Source organism: Oryctolagus cuniculus, chromosome 6 (genome assembly GCF_964237555.1).
Source record: "Oryctolagus cuniculus chromosome 6, mOryCun1.1, whole genome shotgun sequence".
NCBI lineage: Eukaryota > Metazoa > Chordata > Mammalia > Lagomorpha > Leporidae > Oryctolagus > Oryctolagus cuniculus.
Genome location: NC_091437.1, coordinates 131,730,058 through 131,750,107, shown reverse-complemented (window position 1 = coordinate 131,750,107; position 20,050 = coordinate 131,730,058). Strand labels below are relative to the sequence as shown.

General features: G+C 41.3%; 1 protein-coding gene and 1 pseudogene across 5 annotated transcripts in view; one reads left to right on the top strand and one right to left on the bottom strand.

The window, feature by feature from the left end:
- OXR1 (oxidation resistance 1) overlaps positions 1-20,050 on the bottom strand; it is an 825,596-nt gene that overhangs the window by 163,435 nt on the left and 642,111 nt on the right. Inside the window, exon 1 of one of the 5 annotated variants that reach the window (XM_008255819.4) lies at positions 1-108. The exons of 3 other annotated variants lie outside the window; for them this stretch is intronic. In XM_008255819.4, the coding sequence (XP_008254041.1) occupies positions 1-19 (19 nt within the window). In that variant the 5' untranslated portion in view covers positions 20-108. Of the gene's footprint in view, positions 109-20,050 lie in introns of those variants that run through there. One more of the 5 variants, XM_070075404.1, reaches the window with a different exon arrangement.
- LOC138850028 (large ribosomal subunit protein eL33-like) lies at positions 7,165-19,138 on the top strand (annotated as a pseudogene).

Genomic DNA, 20,050 nt, shown 5'->3' with positions numbered 1-20,050 from the left:
CTTTACGGGGGCAGAGCATTGCTGAGATCTTCCCTTCAAACCCTGCTCAGTCTGCAATATGCTGCTCTCCAGAAGAGGAGACAGGAATTTGGGTTTGTGTGCTCCCCTCACCCCCCTCCCCTCCCCTCCCCGCAGGGTAATACAACACTTCCTTTCTGGGAGAGTGCCCTAGCCTCCTGCCTAGACCCTGACCCCTGGTGGTGGCGTGCAAGATTCAGAGGTTTCTGTACCCAGGAAACCCACTGACCCTGCTCTGTGACTGTGAATTTGCTCGTGGCTCACTGAGCACTTTGGAAACAGTGCCAGCAGGCTCTGCATGCTTCGTTACTAAGGTGGCCCTGTAAAGACTAACATGGAGTGAGACGACAGAACTCAATCATATTTAACTTCTGTATGGTTTCTCATTATCAAGTAAATAAATGCCATGGCTAGCTTCACCAAATCTATGTTAAATAGTCCTGATACCACCAACAGGCAATGGATTTAGTAAACTGAGCACAGATCAGGCGGCTGTTTTGTAGCTTTACAGATATTTAAATCTTGTAGCCATTGTCAGAATCCAGGTGGATTTTTGCCCCAGAACCTCTAACTGCAACGTCAAGATATGGTTCACTCTGGTTTGTTGTTTCTTTCTATCTTTTTCCCTTTGAAAGGAAGGAGGAATCTACTCCTATCATAATGCCCATCTTCAAATCATTCAGCAAAATTATACACACCTGGGAAACAACAGCAGCAGGTAGAAAGCAAGAATGAATGGACTGTTTTACAGCAACATTTCATGTTGCAAGAAAACTCACGTGCATCAAACAATATTCCAAACAAAATATAAACACATGGTTTCAAGCATCTGAAAAATATGCAAAGGAGGGATTTTTGCTTATTTATATCTCACATGATGGTAATACCATCTACATTTGCACTGTGTTTGAAAAATGAATAAGAGAGCTATAACCTGCCCACTCCCACACATATCAAACACATCTGAGTTGGTCATATGACAGATACCTATCTATAAGTAAATATCTATATCTATTTATCTGTATATGTGCCATAGCTACACAAGATACATATTTCCTAATACTTTGTCATTTGCTTTTTCTTATTTGCTCTCATTAAGAATCTGATAGGAACTAGAACTGAGTCACCTGTCAACTAACTTTAGTTTTTTCAAGATTTTGTAAGACCAAAGCCATCTTTAAATATTAGAAATGTCCACTAGATTCCAATGAACATAGTTTCTGATGAATATTGGCTAAATATTGACTGCCATTAATCTGCGATGCATGCTGTTGAGAGCCTGTAAATTAAAAAAATTTAATGCTGTGATCAGGAACACTATTGCTTCTTTTTTTTTTAAAGATTTATTTTATTTATTTGAAAGTCAGAGTTACACACAAAGAGAAGGAGAAGCAGAGAGATAGAAAGGTCTTCCATCCACTGGCTCACTCCCCAGTTGGCCACAATGGCCGGACCTACGCCGATCCAAAACCAGGAGCCAGAACTTCCTCTGGGTCTCCCATGTGGGTGCAGGGCCTGAGGACCTGGGCCATCCTCCACTGCTTTCCCAGGCCAGAGCAGAGAGCTGTATCAGGAGTGGAGCAGCTGGGACTCAAACCAGCTTCCATATGGGATGTTGGCACTTCAGGCAGCAGCTTAACCTGCTACGCCACAGTGCCGGCCCCACACCATTGCTTCTAATATCTCCTCTAGTTTTTATTCGAGATTATTTTCCAGTATAGTTGTTTATTTTATTCTTGTTCAGTTCTTTATTTATTTTCCTTACATCACATCTAATAACACACCATGTAGACTGATCAATTTATGATAATGTGATACTTTTTATTTTATTTTTTTAAAGCCTAAGGGACAGAGACAGACAAACATCAAAGATCTCCCATCTTCTAGCTCATTCCTCAAATCAATGTAATAGCCCAGGCTGGGCCAGGCCAAAGCAGGGAGCCAAGAAATAAATCTGGGATCCCTATATGGGTGGCAGGGACCAGTGTGCTGGAGTCACTGCTGCCTCTGAGGGTGTGTATTAGCAGGAAGCTGGAATTGTGAGTAAAGTTGAGACTGGAACCCAGGCACTCTGACATCCCAAGAAGCGTCTTAACTTCTACTCCAAATGACTGCCCCTACCGTGAGTTTAAATGCTCAGGTTTATTGATCGAAAAATTGATAAATCTGGATTATATAATTAGAGCATGTTTAAAGTAGATTTTTCTTTTCAAAGATGGTGGGGAGAGACCTTTTGTAAAAGGAAAAAATATAGTAAAAAGTATTTCTAAGACTTAGGCACATTTGGAGTCATGATCCCTCCCATTTGTAGATGTTAATTGTTGGCAGGTAGGATTATAAAGTTACTTTGCTAATAGAGCATGACAATGGTATGAAGATAGCCTTCACCTCAGACGTGACATCTTCTGCTATGTTCTCTTATCAAAATGTATTCCACAAAAGACCAAAAAAGAACACCTCTGTGTCAGGTAAAGAGCCCAATAGGTAACCAAACATGACTCAGACAATGAGTGATACAGAATGTCAATTCTCAAAGCTCTTCAGGATTCAAAGGAAAACAACTCTCCCTGGCCTGAGAAAATCATTCAGCTTTTCTGTACGAGAGAGCTCACTTACCAAGCTTTAACTGCTTTTTGGGGGCTTGGAGGAACCAGATTAGGTATTTAAGAGTGATTCTTAAAAGAAATTTCGAACTTCTTACAGTGACTGAGATTTATAGGATATAGCATGTGTACAGGGTTTCATGGAAAATAAGCACCTAACAACATTCCTATAAGTTTAGCTTACATAAAAGAGCTTTCACTAAATCATAGCAGGTAGCATATAATAAAAATTAATGTTGCCTACCGAGCAAACTTACTTGTTTGAAATAAGCCTACACTAAACACAGGAGTTACAATGGGGAGTCAGTCAACTGATTTCTGACCACAGAAAAAAAGTCTCTTAAAGTTCAACGTTCTTCCCTTGGAAGAATGTCTCATTAGTGACAGAACACGTTTTCCATTGACTTCTCCCCTTCTGTAAGGTTTCTCAGCACTGTGCACTAAGCAGTCCACTTGTCCTGCTTTCCGTGAGTTCCACTGGCTAATGCTTTTCTGAGAGCAAGTACTGCAGAGTACAAACAGGACTCTGGAGACAGTCTATCGGAGTTAAAATCTCTGGGCCTCCACTTTCCAGGCATGGAACTGAAGTAAACCACTTAACATACCTGCTTCTCAGTTTTGTCACCTGTGAAACCAGGATTTTAAGATTTCTTACCTCCTACATGTTGTGAGGATTAAAACATTTAACACATACAGGGTACTTACAACAATACTTGGCATATAAGAAGTACTCAATAAATGCTGACTTTTCAAATAATTACTATGATGACAGCCATTAAAGTAGGTGGGCATTTCATCTATTGCTTGCTCTGTCAAGGCAAACCATGACAATACAACATGCTTGATAATATAGAAATGCATTAGGAAGAACTCTTGAAAACAAAGGTTTCCAGGGCTGGCGCTGTGGTGCAGTGGGTTAACGCCTTGGCCTGAACTGCCTGCATCCCATATGGGCTCTGGTTCGAGACCCGGCTGCTCCGCATCTGATCCCGCTCTCTGCTATGGCCTGGGAAAGCAGTGGAGCATGGCCCAAGTCCTTGGAACCCTGCACCCGCATGGGAGACCAGGAAGAAGCTCCTGGCTCCTGGCTTCAGATTGGCGCAGCTCTGGCCGTTGCGGCCAATTGAGGAGTGAACCATTGGATGGAAGACCTCTCTCTCTTTCTGCCTCTCCTTTCTCTGTGTAACTCTGACTTTCAAATAAATAAATAAATCTTTTAAAATAATAAAATAGAAAATAAAGATCTCTTTATTATTTGATTTACAAAATTCAAAACTGTCAGAAGAATGGAGATGTAGAAAAGGACATGAAATAAAGAAAAACCTCAGGTTATAAGGAGAAATGAATTTTGAGCTTGACTTCAAGGTCTTGTAATAAAAATCCCTTGAGGAAAATGAATGATGTTTACCCATGTAAGAGGTTACACAATTTACATGAAGATCATTAAATCCTAAAAGCATTATGTAAAGTTAACATCTGATTAAAATATTTACATAAATGGAGCTTCAGAGACTGCTTCTTGGTATATATGTTAAAATTTTTACTTTATAAAATTTCACTGGACATGAATTATATACATTAGATGGAGCATTTTCACTTCATGCTTTCTTTTTTCTAGTTTCTCTTCTGTTATTTATTTAGTTTTACTTATCTCATGTAACTTGAAATGGAGTTCTTATCAGAAAATTGTTTTTTTTTTTTTCCAACAAAAGAGAGTCAATCTTTAAGATTATATGGTGGGGCGGCACTGTGGCGAAGTGAGTAAAGCTGCCACCTGCAGTGCCAGCATCCCATATGAGTGCTGGTTCAAGTCTCGGCTGTTCTACTTCTGATCCAGCTCTCTGCTATGGTCTGGGAAAGCAGTACAGAATGGCCCAAATCCTTGGGGCTCTGTTCCCACAAGGGAGACCTGGAAGAAGCCCCTGGCTCCTGGCTTTGTATTTGTGCAGCTCTGGCTGTTGTGGCCAACTGGGGAGTAGCCAGCAGATGGAAGATCTCTCTCTCTCTCTCTCTCTCTGCCTCTCCTTCTCTCTGTACCTCTTTCAAATAAAAAATCTTTAAAAAATTTATATAAAGGGAACAAATGTCATGCATTTTATATATACAGTTTTAAGAGTATAATGATACTGCCCATAATATCCTCCCACCATCCTTCACTCCCATCCTCCCTCCCCCTTCTTATTCTTCTTTTAATTTTTGCAGACACATACTTTCAATATACTTTGTAATCATAAGCTTAACTATCCTCTAAATAAAGAATTCAGCTCTTGTCTACCAAACTTTTAAAGAAGAACTAATTTCTATTCTTCTTAAGTATTTAAAAGAATTGAAAGGGATTGAATCCTCCCAAACTCCTTCTATGAGACCAGCATCACCTTAATTGCCAAACAAGAAAAGATACAACAAAGAAAGAAAACTAAAGACCAATATCCCTTGGGGCTGGTGCTGTGGCACAGTAGGTTAATCCTCCGCCTGCAGTGCCAGCATCCCATATGGACATCAGTTCTAGTCCCGGCTGTTCCTCTTCCAATCCAGGTCTCTGCTGTGGCCTGGGAAAGCAGTAGAAGATTGCCCAAGTCCTTGGGCTCCTGCTCCTACAAGGGAAATCCAGAAGAAGCTCCTGGCTCCTGGCTTCATATTGGTGCAGTTTCGGTCAGGCCATCGTGGCCATTTGGAGAGTGAACCAACAGAAGGAAGACCTTTCTCTCTGTCTCTCCAACTTACTGTCTGTAACTCTACCTCTCAAATAAATAAATAAAAATCTTTTAAAAAAAAGACCATATCCCTCATGAACATAGATGCAAAATCCTCAACAAAAGGCTAGCTGATCAAATCCAACAACATATCAAAAAGATCATCCACCTGGACTAGTGGTATTTATCCCTGGGATGCAGAGATGATTCAATATGTGCAAATAAATAAACATGATACATCACATTAACAAACTGAAGAATAACAATCATATGATTATATCAACAGATGCAGAGAAAGCATGTGGTAAAATCCAATACCCTTTTGTTATAAAAAGTCTTGATTAAATTGGGTATAGAAGGAACATACCACTTCACAAGCAAGGCGATAGATGACAGACCCACACCAGCATCATACTGAATGGGGAAAAGCTGCAAGCATTTCCACTAAGATCCAGAACTAGTCAAAGATGACCACTCGCTACATTACTATTCAATATAGTTCTGGAAGTTCTAACAAAAGCCATTAGGTAACAAAAACAAAGCAAATGGATACAAATGTGAAAGGAAGTCAAATTATCCCTGTTTGCAGATGATATATCCTGTATGCAGAGGAACCAAATGCCTCATAAGTGAGTTTGGCAAAGTTGCAAAAAATAAAACCAATGCACAGAAATGAATAGCATTTGTATACAAAAACAATGCCATGGCTGAGAAAGAGTTTGTAAGATCAGTACCATTCACAATTGCTACCCCAAAATTCATATACCTTGGGATAATTATACTCAAGGACATGAAAGATCTATACAGTGAAAATTATAACACATCACAGAAAGAAACAGAAGTCACAAAAATGGAAAATGATTCTATGTTCATGGATTTGAAGAATTAATATTGCTAAGATGTCACTACTATCCAAAGCAACTTACTGATTCAGTGTACTCCCAGTCAAAATACCAAGGACATTCTTCCCATGTCTAGAAAAAACGATCCCATATTTTAAGTGGGAATACCAGAGACCCTGAATAACTAAAACCATCAAACAATAAAAACAAAGCTGGAGGCATCACAATGTCAGATTTCAAGATTCATCAGGTAGTTATAATCAATACAGTGTAGTACTGACACAAAAATAGTCATGTGGACCAATGGAACAGACTGGAGACCCAAGAAATTAATCCATGCTTCTATAACCAATCTTTGATAAATAAGCTAAAATGACTCCCTGGAGAAAAGACAGTCTCTTCAACAAACGATGTTGGGAAAATTGGATCTCCTTATGTAGAGGTATGAACCAAGACCCCTACTTTACACCCACTTGTAATGAAACAGAGATATAACCATAAGATTTGAAATCATTAATTTACTAGGGAAAATATAGGGGAAACACTGCAAAACACTATCATAGGCAAATAATTCTTGGATAAGACAGCAGAAGCACAGTCAATAAAAGAAAAAACAGATAAATGGGATTATATCTAGCTAAGAAGCTTCTGCACAGCCAAGGAAATGATTAACAAAGAGGCAACTGACAGAATGGGAGAAAATATTTGAAACCATGTATCTGATAAAGGATTAAATATCCAGAATATAAGCAGATCAAGAAATTCAACAACAACAATCAACAATTCAGCTAAGAAATGGGCTAAGGATATGAACAGACAAAGTATTAAATACAAATGGCCAACAAATACATGAAAAGATGATAAGGATCACTAGCCATCAGAAAAATTAAATGAAATCCACAATGAGTTTTTACTTCATTACAAATATGTTCCTAAATTTGTATATATGAAATACATGAAGTTTATATATCTTAAATAAAATGTTTCTAGGTAAAAATTTTAAAAATAATGAATCCTGAAGAGGATGAGGAGAAAAAGGTATTCTAATATACTGATGGTGGGAACAAACACTACTACAGCCATTATGGAAGACATTATGGAGAGTGCTCAGAAATCTAAAATAGGTCTTCCATATACCCAGCCATTCCACTCCTGGGAATTTACCCAATGGAAATGAATTCAGAACATGAAAGTTTGATCTGTATACTCATGTTCATAGCAGCTCAATTCACAATAGCTAAGATATGGAATCAACACAGGTATGCAACAACTAATGACTGGATACAGAAATGTGATATACACACACACACACACACACACAATGGAATACTACTCAGTCATACAAAAGAATGAAATCCTGTCTTTCTCAATAAAATGGATGCAATTGGAGACCATTAGCTTAGTGAAATAAGCCAGTCCTAAAAGTAAATCATGTTCTCTCTGATATGTGATAACTAGGAGTACAAAATAATTTAATGTATATGAATGAAACCGACATTTGAGACTTGATTCTTGTTATTAGCCCTTGTCTATACTCTTGAGGAATAGTGGTTGTTCTACTTACTACTTGTTGAATTCTTTATTTAGTGATGGCTTAAGCTTATGATTATAAGATAAATTGAAAGTATGTTGCCGGCACCGCAGCTCAATAGGCTAATCCTCCGCCTTGCGGCGCCGGCACACCGGGTTCTAGTTCCGGTCGGGGCACCGGATTCTGTCCCGGTTGCCCCTCTTCCAGTCCAGCTCTCTGCTGTGGCCCGGGAGTGCAGTGGAGGATGGCCCAGGTGCTTGGGCCCTGCACCCCATGGGAGACCAGGAGAAACACATGGCTCCTGGCTTCGGATCAGCGTGGTACGCCGGCCGCGGCAGCCATTGGAAGGTGAACCAACGGCAAAAGGAAGACCTTTCTCTCTGTCTCTCTCACTGTCCACTCTGCCTGTCAAAAAAAAAAAAAAAAAAAAAAAGAATGTATGTCATTGCAGGGCCAGCACAGTGGCACAGCGGGTTAAAGCCCTGGAAGAAGCTCCTGGCTCCTGGCTTCAGATCAGTGCAGCTCCAGCTATTGCAGCCATCTGGGGAGTGAACTAGCAGATGGAAGACCTCTCTCTCTGTCTCTACCTCTTTCTGTAACTCTTTCAAATAAATAAAATAAAGTCTTTTTTTTTAAAAAAAGAAAGTATGTCATTGCAAAAATTAAAAGAAAATAAGAAACGAAGAGTGAGGGTGGGAGTAAAGGAAGAAGGAGTGAGTAGTGTGGGAAGTATTAGTATGTTCTTAAAACTCTATATATGAGGGGCCGGCGCCGTGGCACAGCGGGTTCAAGTCCTGGCCTGAAGCACCAGCATCCCATATGGGCGCCAGTTCTAGACCTGCTGTCTGCTGTGGTCTGGTAAAGCAGTAGAAGATGGCCCAAGGCCTTGGGTTCCTGCACCCGCATGGGAGACTCGGAAGAAACTCCTGGCTCCTGGCTTCGGATCAGCACACCTCTGAATGTTGTGGCCATCTAGGGAGTGAACCAGTGGATGGAAGACCTCTCTCTCTCTCTCTCTCTGCCTCTCCTCTCTCTGTGTAACTCTGACTTTCAAATAAATAAATAAATATTTTTTTTAAAAAAACTGTATATATGAAACACATGAAATCTGTTCTCTTTATATAAATAGAAATTTCTTAAAAAAGATTATATAGATCAAGAAGAGGAAAAACAAAGAATAAACAGAAGAAAATGAAGGGGAAAATGATGAACTAATACAGACTGATATAATTTGATATAATTTTGGAAAACAGTAAAGGTCTTTCAGTCATAATGGTCAATCCTTGAAACAAGATAGTTCTCTTGAAAGATAGAATGAACTTTAGCTTATTGTTTTTAAATACTTTCACTCCACACATGTATATATATCTAGTTGGCAATAGATGAAAAATACCCTGGGATTTGTTATTATTACTTTTTTTAAATATTTATTTGTTTATTTGAAAATCAGAATTACAGAGAGAGATGGAGAGACAGAGATGAAAGACAGATCTTTCATCTGTTGGTTCACTCCCCACAGGGCTGCACCAGCCAGTGCTGGGCTAGGCCAAAGCCAAGAGTCAAGAGCTAGGAGCTTCATCTGGGCTTCCCATGTAGGTGCAGAGGCCCAAGCACTTGGTCCATTCTCCGCAGCTTTCCCAGGCACATCAGAAGGGAAGTGAATGGGAAGTGGGGCAGCTTGAACTTGAACCAATGCTTTTATAGGATGCTGGCACTGCAGATAGCAGCTTAACCCTCTATGCCACAACACTGGCCCCAATATTTATTATTTGATTTTTAGAATATCATATTTCACTTCCTGGAAAGTCTCTGGTGTAGTTGAAAGGCAAAAGTACTCTCCATCATCACCTAATAGCTGAAAAGGAATCAAGATGTTGGAACAGTCAAGAATGAATGCGGTTGGGAAGGGCAGAGGGAACAGATGACATGTCAAGGCTATCTGATCAGCACTGCTGGTTTACACTTTGATCTTCCTGCTGCTGCCCTTCTAAGGTCACCCTTCTAGTTCTCCAGGGTTCATCCAATTCTGAATCATGAATCCTTAGAACAGCAACTTCCACTTGGGGTTGCTCTCCTGTTGGTGGCCTTCTTCCTCCACAAAATGCAGTCTAGTTTGTGTTCAGGTGCAAAATAATAAGCATAATTGAAACTGGTATCATGACTAGATTCTATTTAACAAAGTAGATGCTCTGCTAATTTCTAATTTGAGGTTCTGGCCCTCAAACTTCTTTCTGTCAATACTCGCTTGCTCATGGAGTTTAACACACAAAGGGGAGCTCTTTGTGGTTCTCTGAAAACACCAAGCTGTAGTCTTTGCCCATGTAACTCCCCCTGGGTTCTACCCAAATCCATTGGCTTGCTCTTTCTCTGTTTTATTTAGATTCCTGGTCATATACCTCTTCCTTGGGAAGATATGGGACTACCATATCTAAGATAGCATACTCTTTTGTGTTTTTCTTTTTGACACTTACCACTAACTGATATTAAACATTTGCACGTTGGTGCTTAGTTATACCCACTACAATTAAGCTCTAAGGAGGTTCATTCCTGTAGTCTCAGCACCCCAAAGTTCCTGCATTTATTGTAGGAAATCAACAAATATCTGTTCAAAGAGCTAACCAGCAGTTGCTGGACATATAACAGGTGTTCGTTAAATATTTAGGGAAAGCCTTATGGACTGAGTGGATGTTTACATGCATTGTGCTAGTTCACAAATGTATTATTTTATCTTAAATTTGCTTCTAATTATTGGTTAGCTCAGACATAGGATGTCATGAATGTTGCTTAGAAGAATGTCATCTATGAGGGTTTAAAAGGAAAAATTAATCAGATAAACAGGGTGATCTGCTGAAAAAGCAGTTGGGAGCTAGAGAGAGAAAAGTTCTCAAAGCATAGAGACTAGCATGAGCAAAGGTGTGGAGGCCAGACAAACTACAACCAAAAAATGTTCAGTGTGACCATAGCAGGGTATGAGAAAGGATAAGACAGATAGGGTAGAGAGAGAGAAGAGAGAGGTGAGAATCAAAAAATAGGTAAGAACCTGGGTCTTCATGTGCCTTATGAATTATTTTGAGGATTTGGATTTTAATCTGAGGGCAATAGGTAGACACTTAGTCTTTAGAGCATTAACAAGGTCAGACTAGAACTCTAGAAAGTAGCCACACTTCAGGAAACAGAAGGAAATGGATGGGGATAATATCCTCATTAAGGACACCACCTAGGAGGTGGTGATTATAACCCATGTGATACATGAGGCTAAATAATGGTATTAGGAATCAAAAGAGGCAGATCAATTAGAATGTCTTTACGGTGTAGAAGAGTTAGGATCCCATGACTTATTGTAATGGTTCTGTTAGGAGCTCAGGTGGGATAATAATCTTGTTGGGTACTAGAGAACACTGAAGGAAACACCTATTTAAAAGCGATGGGGTGGGCATTTGGCCCAGTGCTTAAGATGTCAGTTAAGGCTGGCGCCGAGGCTCACTAGGCTAATCCTCCGCCTGCGGCGCCGGCACCCCGGGTTCTAGTTCTGGTCAGGGTGCCGGATTCTGTCCCAGTTGCTCCTCTTCCAGTCCAGCTCTCTGCTGTGGCCGGAGAGGGCAGTCCAGGATAGCCCAAGTCCTTGGGCCCTGCACCCGCATGGGAGACCAGGAGGAAGCTCCTGGCTTTGGATCGGCACAGCACGCCGGCTGTAGTGGCCATTTGGGGGGTGAACCAACGGAAGGAAGACCTTTCTCTCTTTCTCTCTCTGTCTCTCTCTCTCTCACTGTCTAACTCTACCTGTCAAAAAAAAAAAAAAAAAAGATGTCTGTTAAGAGTCCCACATCTTCCACTAAAGTACATCCTTGGAGGTTTCAGTGATTGCTCAAGTTATTGGGATCCTACCACCCACACAGGAGACCTGGATTGAATTTCTGGGACCTGGTTCTGGCTCTGGCCCTGGCCCAGCTCAAGACATTGAGGGCATTTGGGACACAGACCAATAAATAAGAGATTCCACTTTCTCATTTTCCTTCCCTCCCTCCTCTCTCCTTCTCTCCCTCCCTCCCTCAAATAGTTTTTTTAAAAAAGGGGAAATTATAATACCAATTTAAGAGATGCTGCAGTTTGAATACCTGTGAAATAGCCTGTGAATATTTCTAGGAAACAATAAGACCCACAGGTGTAGAGTTTCTGCTAATCTCAGATGGAATTTAAATTTGAGTATCATCTGCCCATAAATGAGAATTGATACTGCTTAGAAAGAATGTACTTCATAAGATTCATGGAGAATTAATCAAAAAGCTGTTATTTTAGTGCACAAATTTTGAAATCCAGGTCATTTTTTCATAGTTCACATTATCCATGATCCCTTTAAAAACTCCTTCATATTTACTCTTTAGGTCAATTAAACTATTAGTACTTTAACCCACTGGCTCTATGTTTGCATTCTCTCTTTCCTTCTGTCAAACACACAAAATGTATATATTGAAACCATATATGTTGAACCATTTCAGGGCAAATTACTTGCATCTTGACACTTTATCCTTAAACACTTAGGTGCATAATTTCCATGAATATGAATATTCACCTACATAACCACAGTGAAGCTTTCAGCTTTAGTACATTCCATATTGATATAATACTTTAGTGTAATCTATCATATGCCTTCCAATTTTGTCTATTGACACTGTAATGACTCCAGACAGTTTAAGGGCTATTTCCCAGACAGGATAAGGTGGGAGTGATGGAGGGACAGGACAAAGTCCATTATGTAAAGTGAACTTTATAATTTATGTCACCTTTGAGTAGTACCAAATTGAGAATGCTAGGGGTAGACATTCAGTCTCACAGCTAAGATGCCCATGTACCACACAGGAGCGGTGGGTTTCATTCTCTTCTCTGGTTCCTGACTACAGTCCCCTATCACAGCAGACCCTGGGAGGCAGGGTGATGCCTCAAGTACGTGGATTCCTGCCACTCACACAGGAGATCTGAATTACATTCCCAGGTGCTTCTTGCAGCCCTAGTCTAGCCCCAGCCACTCTGGGCACTTGGAGCATGAACTTTGGGTAGTTCTCTGTCTTTCTCTCTGAATCTGTTTCCTTCTCTCTTGTCTTTCAGCTTCTCAAAAAAAATATAAAAACTCGAGGAATACTGAAAAAATGCACTGAATGAACTAAATGAGCTGGAACTGAATTCATGATATTACCACTAAAAGTTCAGTATAAGACAGTATAAACCCATCAGCATTCCAAATCTAACATGACCAGGAAGGCACAATGGGAAGCTTTATTTATAGGAATCCCTCTGCACCCACTTACAAAGTTGCTAAACTGGTTTCTGTTTCCTTTGTGGGTGTCAAAGAACCAAAGCATGTTTTGGCTTGTCACTGGGCACTCAGAGTTGATCTCTAGTGGCAAAAGAACCTAATCTCTCAGAATCATTTACTTCCACAAGCACTGCAATTTATGGTGGCTCAGCGACACCCACACCTGCAAAAATTACTTGTTTCCCTCGCTGCCCCTCCTTTTCTCTTCAATATGCGGAATGTACCTGGATTAATCAGCAAACCACGTCAGAGGGAGGTGTTTGACAAGTACAAATATGTGATATGAAATAGGACATATCGCAGTTTTCAGCTGCTTACAGAAATGACTACTGACCAAACAGTAAGGCACTGGAAGACAAGCATGTGAATTCAGGCAAGCCTTGATAAAATGGGCACCCCAAAAACAAGGCCAGGTGATGGGGCCCTAAAGGAGTGGTAAAACAAAGGACTTTGAAATCAGATACATGGGAAACTGAATCTCAGTTTGCCACTTACCATTCAGCTTTGGCTGAGTTATATAAAAGCTCTGTATGCCCCAGTTGCCTCACCAGAGAAAAAGGAGAAATAATATCTACCTGCCAGGGCATTCGGTTAGGATTAAATGAGATACCATATGCCAAATGTCTAAGCACAGTGTCTGGCATATGGTGGCTGCTTAAAAATAGTTCCCTGAATCCTTCAGCAGGCTGACAAGGACTGATTTACAAGGACTGATGTAAGGCAGAATAAATGGAAAGCGGAGACCAGAGCTTTCCTGGGCTCAGTCAAGGAAGGAAAGCAGGAGACAGCTGGGAGGCTATGCTTGTGGTCCAGACAAGGGCACAGAAAACTTGAACTTGAATAGAACGAGGAGCATGACTATTTGAGAGAACTTGTGAGAGTAACAGGGAGTACAAAAGGGCAGGTGACTCCGAATGTTCACACAGCATGGCAGAAAGAGTGCTGCTGTCCTGGCAACCACAGGGAGGAAGGGACGGCTGGAGTCAAAAACAGCCATTAGAGGGCTGGAGATGTTTCCAGAGACACATGGGAAATCAGGGGGCACGTACCTCGCTCAAAACTGGACATGTGCTCCTTAAAGCTTGACAGAAAGGGTGGCAATCAAGTCCTGCTTTTGAGGAGTCAGCTGAACATAAACCATAGCAGTAAAATACACTCTAAAAAAGGGGGAAAAGGTGTAAAGAGAGAACAAAAAAGGTTAAGAACATGCGTATCTGGGTCAGATGAAACAACCCTGCTGTTTGCTGTTCAGCTCAGCAGGCAAAGTGCCAAAGCCACTGTTTGTAAAAGGTGTTGAAATGCAATGTGCTCAGGCCCTGTGCTTGTCTGGTTCTGGGACACTGGTCCATTGGTATATTACCTAAACAACAAAAAACATTCAGAAAAGGGTTCTTTCACCCTCTGGTTAGGAACAGCAAAAATTAACTTTTCTTGAGTGTTTACTTAGTGGCAGGTACTCTGACATGGTAGACAGAATAAGGACTCCTAAAGGTATCCTCGGCCTAATCCCTAGAATTGGTGAATGGTGTTTTACTTGGCAAGGGGAAATTAAGGTTGCAGATGAAATTAAGGTTGCCCATGAGAAAAGAAATTATCCCTTGTTTTCCAGTGGGTGCAATGTAATTCCAAGGGTCCCTATAAAAGGAAGAGAAAGGCAGGACAGTCAGTGTGATAGGGTACGATATGAGAAAAACTTGACTGGCCATTGCTGGCTTTGAAGTTGGTTGGTGGGCATGAATGAAGAAATCATCTAAGAGATGAATCAGCAGATAAAAGACCTCCCCCCTCCCCCCTCCCTAGTCCTCCCTTCACCCCCTTTCTGTAAGTCTTTCAGGAAAAAAAAATAATAATTTTGCCCCACTGTAAATTAAAAGTCCCAGGATCTCTCCAGAAAGGAACACAGCTCTACTGCCACACTGACTTTAGCCTTGTGACTGTATTCTGGGCTTTGGACTGTTAGGAATTTAAGATAATAAATTTGTGTTTTCAGCCACTGACTTTTTGGTAATACATTACAACTGCAATAGGAAACTAATACAACTGGTAAGCACTGCATTGCTGTATAGCAGGTAGGATCTATTATCACTCCCACTTTATGGAAAATGAAAGTGGGGGCTTAGACAAATTATACCTGGTCTGATACCAAAGTCCATGCTTTTAACCACAATTTTTTTCCTCCGATTTCTTCCAAAATATTTATAGAGCAGCATATATTTGTTTCTTGATTTGAAAGGCAAAGGGACAGAGAGAAGGAGAAACAGAGACAGAAGGAAAGAATGTTCCACCCTCTGGTTCACTTTCCAAATGTCTGCAACAGCCACGGTTGGGCCAGGCTGAAGTCAGACGCCAGGAAGTTCATCTGAGTCTCCCTCACTGGTGGATGACAATGACCTCAGTACTTGCTTCCAGCATTGGTTGCCTCCCATGCACATTAGCAGGAAGCCGGACTGGAAGCATAGTACTGAGGATGTAGGCATCTCAAGCAGCATCGTAACCTGATGTGCCACAACATCCTGCCTCCACCCACAAGACGAGCTTTAAGTCATCTTTACTGGAAAATTCCTTAACATAGTTCTCATCAAAAGAGATTGATATCATGGCTTAGTGGGACAAGAATGAGTTATAATCACACCTAATGACTGGTGACTTTGTATCAGATACTCTCGATGGAGAAACAGATAAATAATTTCTACTCTAGAAGGTTAGTGCTTATGTTGTTTTAGCCTAAATAAGTAACAGTAGATATCCAATTTGAGTGTTTTTTTTTTAAGCAATGCCTTTCTTCTCAACATTAACTACTAGCTATTTCACTCCAGGCTTCTTCTCTATAGAAAACGTTTGTCTCAATCAAAGCAGGCCATTGGGAATTGGGTCTTTTTGCAGAAGAAAGAACTCTAATTGGTACAAATAGACCTCAATCATAAACCTAATCAGGAGGCAGCACTGTGGTGCGGTGGGCTAAGCCACTGCCTGCTACAACGGCATCCCACATGAGTACTCCATGTGAGCAATGGTTCAAGTCCTAACTGCCTCGCTTTCAATCCAACTCCCTGCTAATGCACCTGAGAAAGCAGCAGAAGACGGTGCAAGTGCTTGGGCTCCTGCAACCCACACAGGAGATTAAGCTGTACTTCCAGGATCTTGGCTTCAGCCTGGCCCAGCCCTGGACTCTGCAGCCATTTAGGTAGGGAACCAGAGAATGGAATCTCTCTCTTTCCCCCTCCCTCCCTCCCTCCCTATATATCTCTCTCATTCTCTCTCTCTCCCCCTCCCTCCTTCTATCTCTCTGTAACTCTGCCTTTAGAATAAATAAACCTTAAAAAGATCAGCCATACAAGAGGCCACATAACTCTATGCCTTACACTGTGTTTTAATTCCTATAGTTTGGCCGGCGCCGCGGCTCAGTAGGCTAATCCTCCGCCTAGCGGCGCCGGCACACCGGGTTCTAGTCCCGGTCGGGGCGCCGGATTCTGTCCCGGTTGCCCCTCTTCCAGGCCAGCCCTCTGCTGTGGCCAGGGAGTGCAGTGGAGGATGGCCCAGGTGCTTGGGCCCTGCACCCCATGGGAGACCAGGAAAAGCACCTGGCTCCTGGCTCCTGCCATCGGATCAGCGCGGTGCGCCGGCCGCAGCGCGCCGGCCGCGGTGGCCATTGGAGGGTGAACCAACGGCAAAGGAAGACCTTTCTCTCTGTCTCTCTCTCTCACTGTCCACTCTGCCTGTCAAAAAATAAAAAAATAAAAAAAATAAAATAAAATAAAATAAAATAAAATAATTCCTATAGTTTTAATTTTGATAAATTATTCCCTTTAATAAATTTTATTTCTAAGTGTAAAATATTGTTGTTTTGGAAAATTATACAGCCAACTCTTTTTTATATATATTTATTTTACTTATTTGAAAGACAGAGTTACAGAGAGAGGTAGAGACAGAGAGAGAGGTCCTCCATTTGCTGGTTCACTCCCCAGATGGCCCCAACAGCTGGAGCTGCGCTGATCCGAAGGCAGGAGCCAGGAGCTTCCTCTGGGTCTCCCACATGGGTGCAGGGGCCCAAGGACTTGGGCTGTCCCAGGCCATAGCAGAGAGCTGGATCAGAAGAGGAGCAGCTGGGACTAGAACCGACACCCAAATGGGATGCTGGTGCTGCAGGCCACGGCTTTAACCCACTGCACCACAGCGCTGGCCCCCAGCCAACTCTTTTAAAAGCTTGTCTTTCCTAGTAGAATTTTTCTTCACACCTCTTCAGCATGAAAGAATAACTTTGCCCCCAGTGCAAGTTAAAAATCCCAGGATCTTACTTCCTTCGACTTGTGAGCTTTCAAGAAACCTTAAGTTGAAGAGAGCATTATGTAGTGTCTGACCTAGTCACTGATTATAATCTGATGTGATTTTCTGCTTGGTTGAAATAACTTCCTGTTTTCCCTCTATTCCTTTGTAAAAAGAGATGTATGAATCACACGCATGCTCATGTGCCTAGACCCACACAAACACACAAAATTTCCCTCACAGACCATCAGCTTAAGACATTTCTGAAACTCTTCCTTGAGAAGGACCTTCAGGCAGGTTATATAAACTTTTAGCAAACAACTCTACGAGAACAAACAAGGAATGCTTACGTAACAATGATCAAAATTAGACATGTCTTCTGTGTTACTGCAAACAGCTGTACAGCCATTTGTCAAGCAGCTATGTACCGGAAAAGTTTATCAATAAAACACTTCCTCTTTCCTTTTTGTTTCGAGCTTAAAGTCATAAAATTTTAGTAAAGCAACTGAGTTTTGTTACTGCATAAACTTTTTTCATTTGTGCATATAAAACAAGTGAATGAGTTCAAAAGCAGTCTTAATAAAATACCCATAGAATTTTTAAAGCTACATCCAATATCTTACCTTATTGAAAGGATATCAATTATATTATACATAAAAGGGAATATATGATAGTGACATCTAGAAGATAGTATTGGTTATAAAATTCACATAAATTATAGATTTGTCCAATGCATTACACTTCGTGTTCTTTTTAAAGATGGTACTAAGGCCGGTGCCATGGCTTACTTGGCTAATCCTCCGCCTGCCGCCCCTGGCACTCCGGGTTCTAGTCCCGGTTGGGGTGCCGGATTCTGTCCTGGTTGCTCCTCTTCCAGTCTAGCTCTCTGCTATGGCCCGGGAGTGCAGTGGAGGATGGCCTAAGTGCTTGGGCCCTGCACCCACATGGGAGACTAGGAGGAAGCAACTGGCTCCTGGCTTTGTATTGGCGCAGTGTGCCGGCCACAGCATACCAGTCGTAGCGGCCATTTAGGGGGTGAACCAACAAAAAAGGAAGACCTTTCTGTCTCTCTCTCACTGTCTAACTCTGCCTGTCAAAAAAAAAAAAAAAAAAAGATGGTACTAAAACAGGGAACAGTTTTTACACTCTCTTTCCATGAATATCAATGGCCTTATCTTTATATAGACATATTTTCCTAGTCTTTAGCTCTGGGTTATTAACAGCCTATGTTTTTTTAAGTAACTCAGCAGTCCATGGCTATGAATCACATCAGATCTTACAGACAGATGATACACTATGCAGGAAAAAACACAAGATCAGAGTTCAAATACGTTGGTTTTAAAAACTGATTTGATAGAGTGGGTGTTGTGACACCATTGTCTAAACCATGGTTTGGGAAGCTAGCACCACCTATCAGAGTGCCAATTCAAGTCATGGCTACTCAACTTTAAAATACACACACACACACACACACACACACATATTTCTCTTTCTGGCATCTTGGAACCTGTGGAGGCCTCCTGGGAACAGGACTTCTAGAAGGCAGCTAAGTCTAGAAGACTATGGTGTGAGGCCATTTTTGTTGGCTATAAGCAAGGTCTCTGGAACCAAAGGGAGCACTCAGTGCTTCTTAAAATTGAACGTATTTATGCTCAAGATGAAATTGAATTCTACTTGAGCAAGAGATGTGCTTATGTGTACAAAGCAAAGAACAACACACTCCTGGCAGCAAATCTAACCAAACCAGAGTAATCTGGGGAAAGGTTACTAGTGCTTAAGGAGACAGTGGCATGGTTGATGCCAAATTTCAAAGCAATCTTCCTGCGAAGGCCACTGGACACAGAATCTGTATGATGCTGTATCCTCCAAGGATTTAAACTATTAAAAAGTGAATAAATAAAAATGTATTTGTTTTCTTGTAAATATATATATGTATATATATATATATATATAGAGAGAGAGAGAGAGAGAGAGAGAGAATGACTGATACACAGACACACACAGAAAACTTCCATTTACTAGTTTACTCCCCAAATGGCCACAGCAGCCCAGGGTGGTCCAGGCAGAAGCTAAGAACATGAACTCCATCCTGGTCTCCCACGTGGGTCACAGGGTCCCAAATACCTGGGCGGTCTTCTTGCAGCTTCTCAGAATCATCAGCAGGAAGCTGCATTGGAAGCAGAGCATCCAGGACTCAAACTGGAACTCTGATACAAGATTTCAGTACTGCATGAGACAATTTAACAGGCTGTGCCAAGACTACTCCACTTCTTTTTTTTTAACTTTTATTTAATGCATATAAATTTCCAAAGTACAGCTTATGGATTACAATGGCTCCCCCCCCCCCAATAACTTCCCTCCTACCCGCAACCCTCCCCTTTCCCGTTCCCTCTCCCCTTCCATTCACATCAAGATTCATTTTCAATTCTCTTTATATACAGAAGATCAGTTTAGTGTATATTAAGTAAAGATTTCAACAGTTTGCACCCACATAGAAACACAAAATGAAAAATACTGTTTGAGTACTAGTTATAGCATTAAATCACAATGTACAGCACCTTAAGGACAGAGATCCTACATGAGGAGTAAGTGCACAGTGACTCCTGTTGTTGACTTAACAAATTGACACTCTCGTTTATGGCCTCAGTAATCACCCTAGGCTCTTGTCATGAGCTGCCAAGGCTATGGAAGCCCCCTGAGTTCACCGACTCTGATCATATTTAGACAAGGTCATAGTCAAAGTGGAAGTTCTCTCCTCCCTTCAGAGAAAGGTACCTCCTTCTTTGATG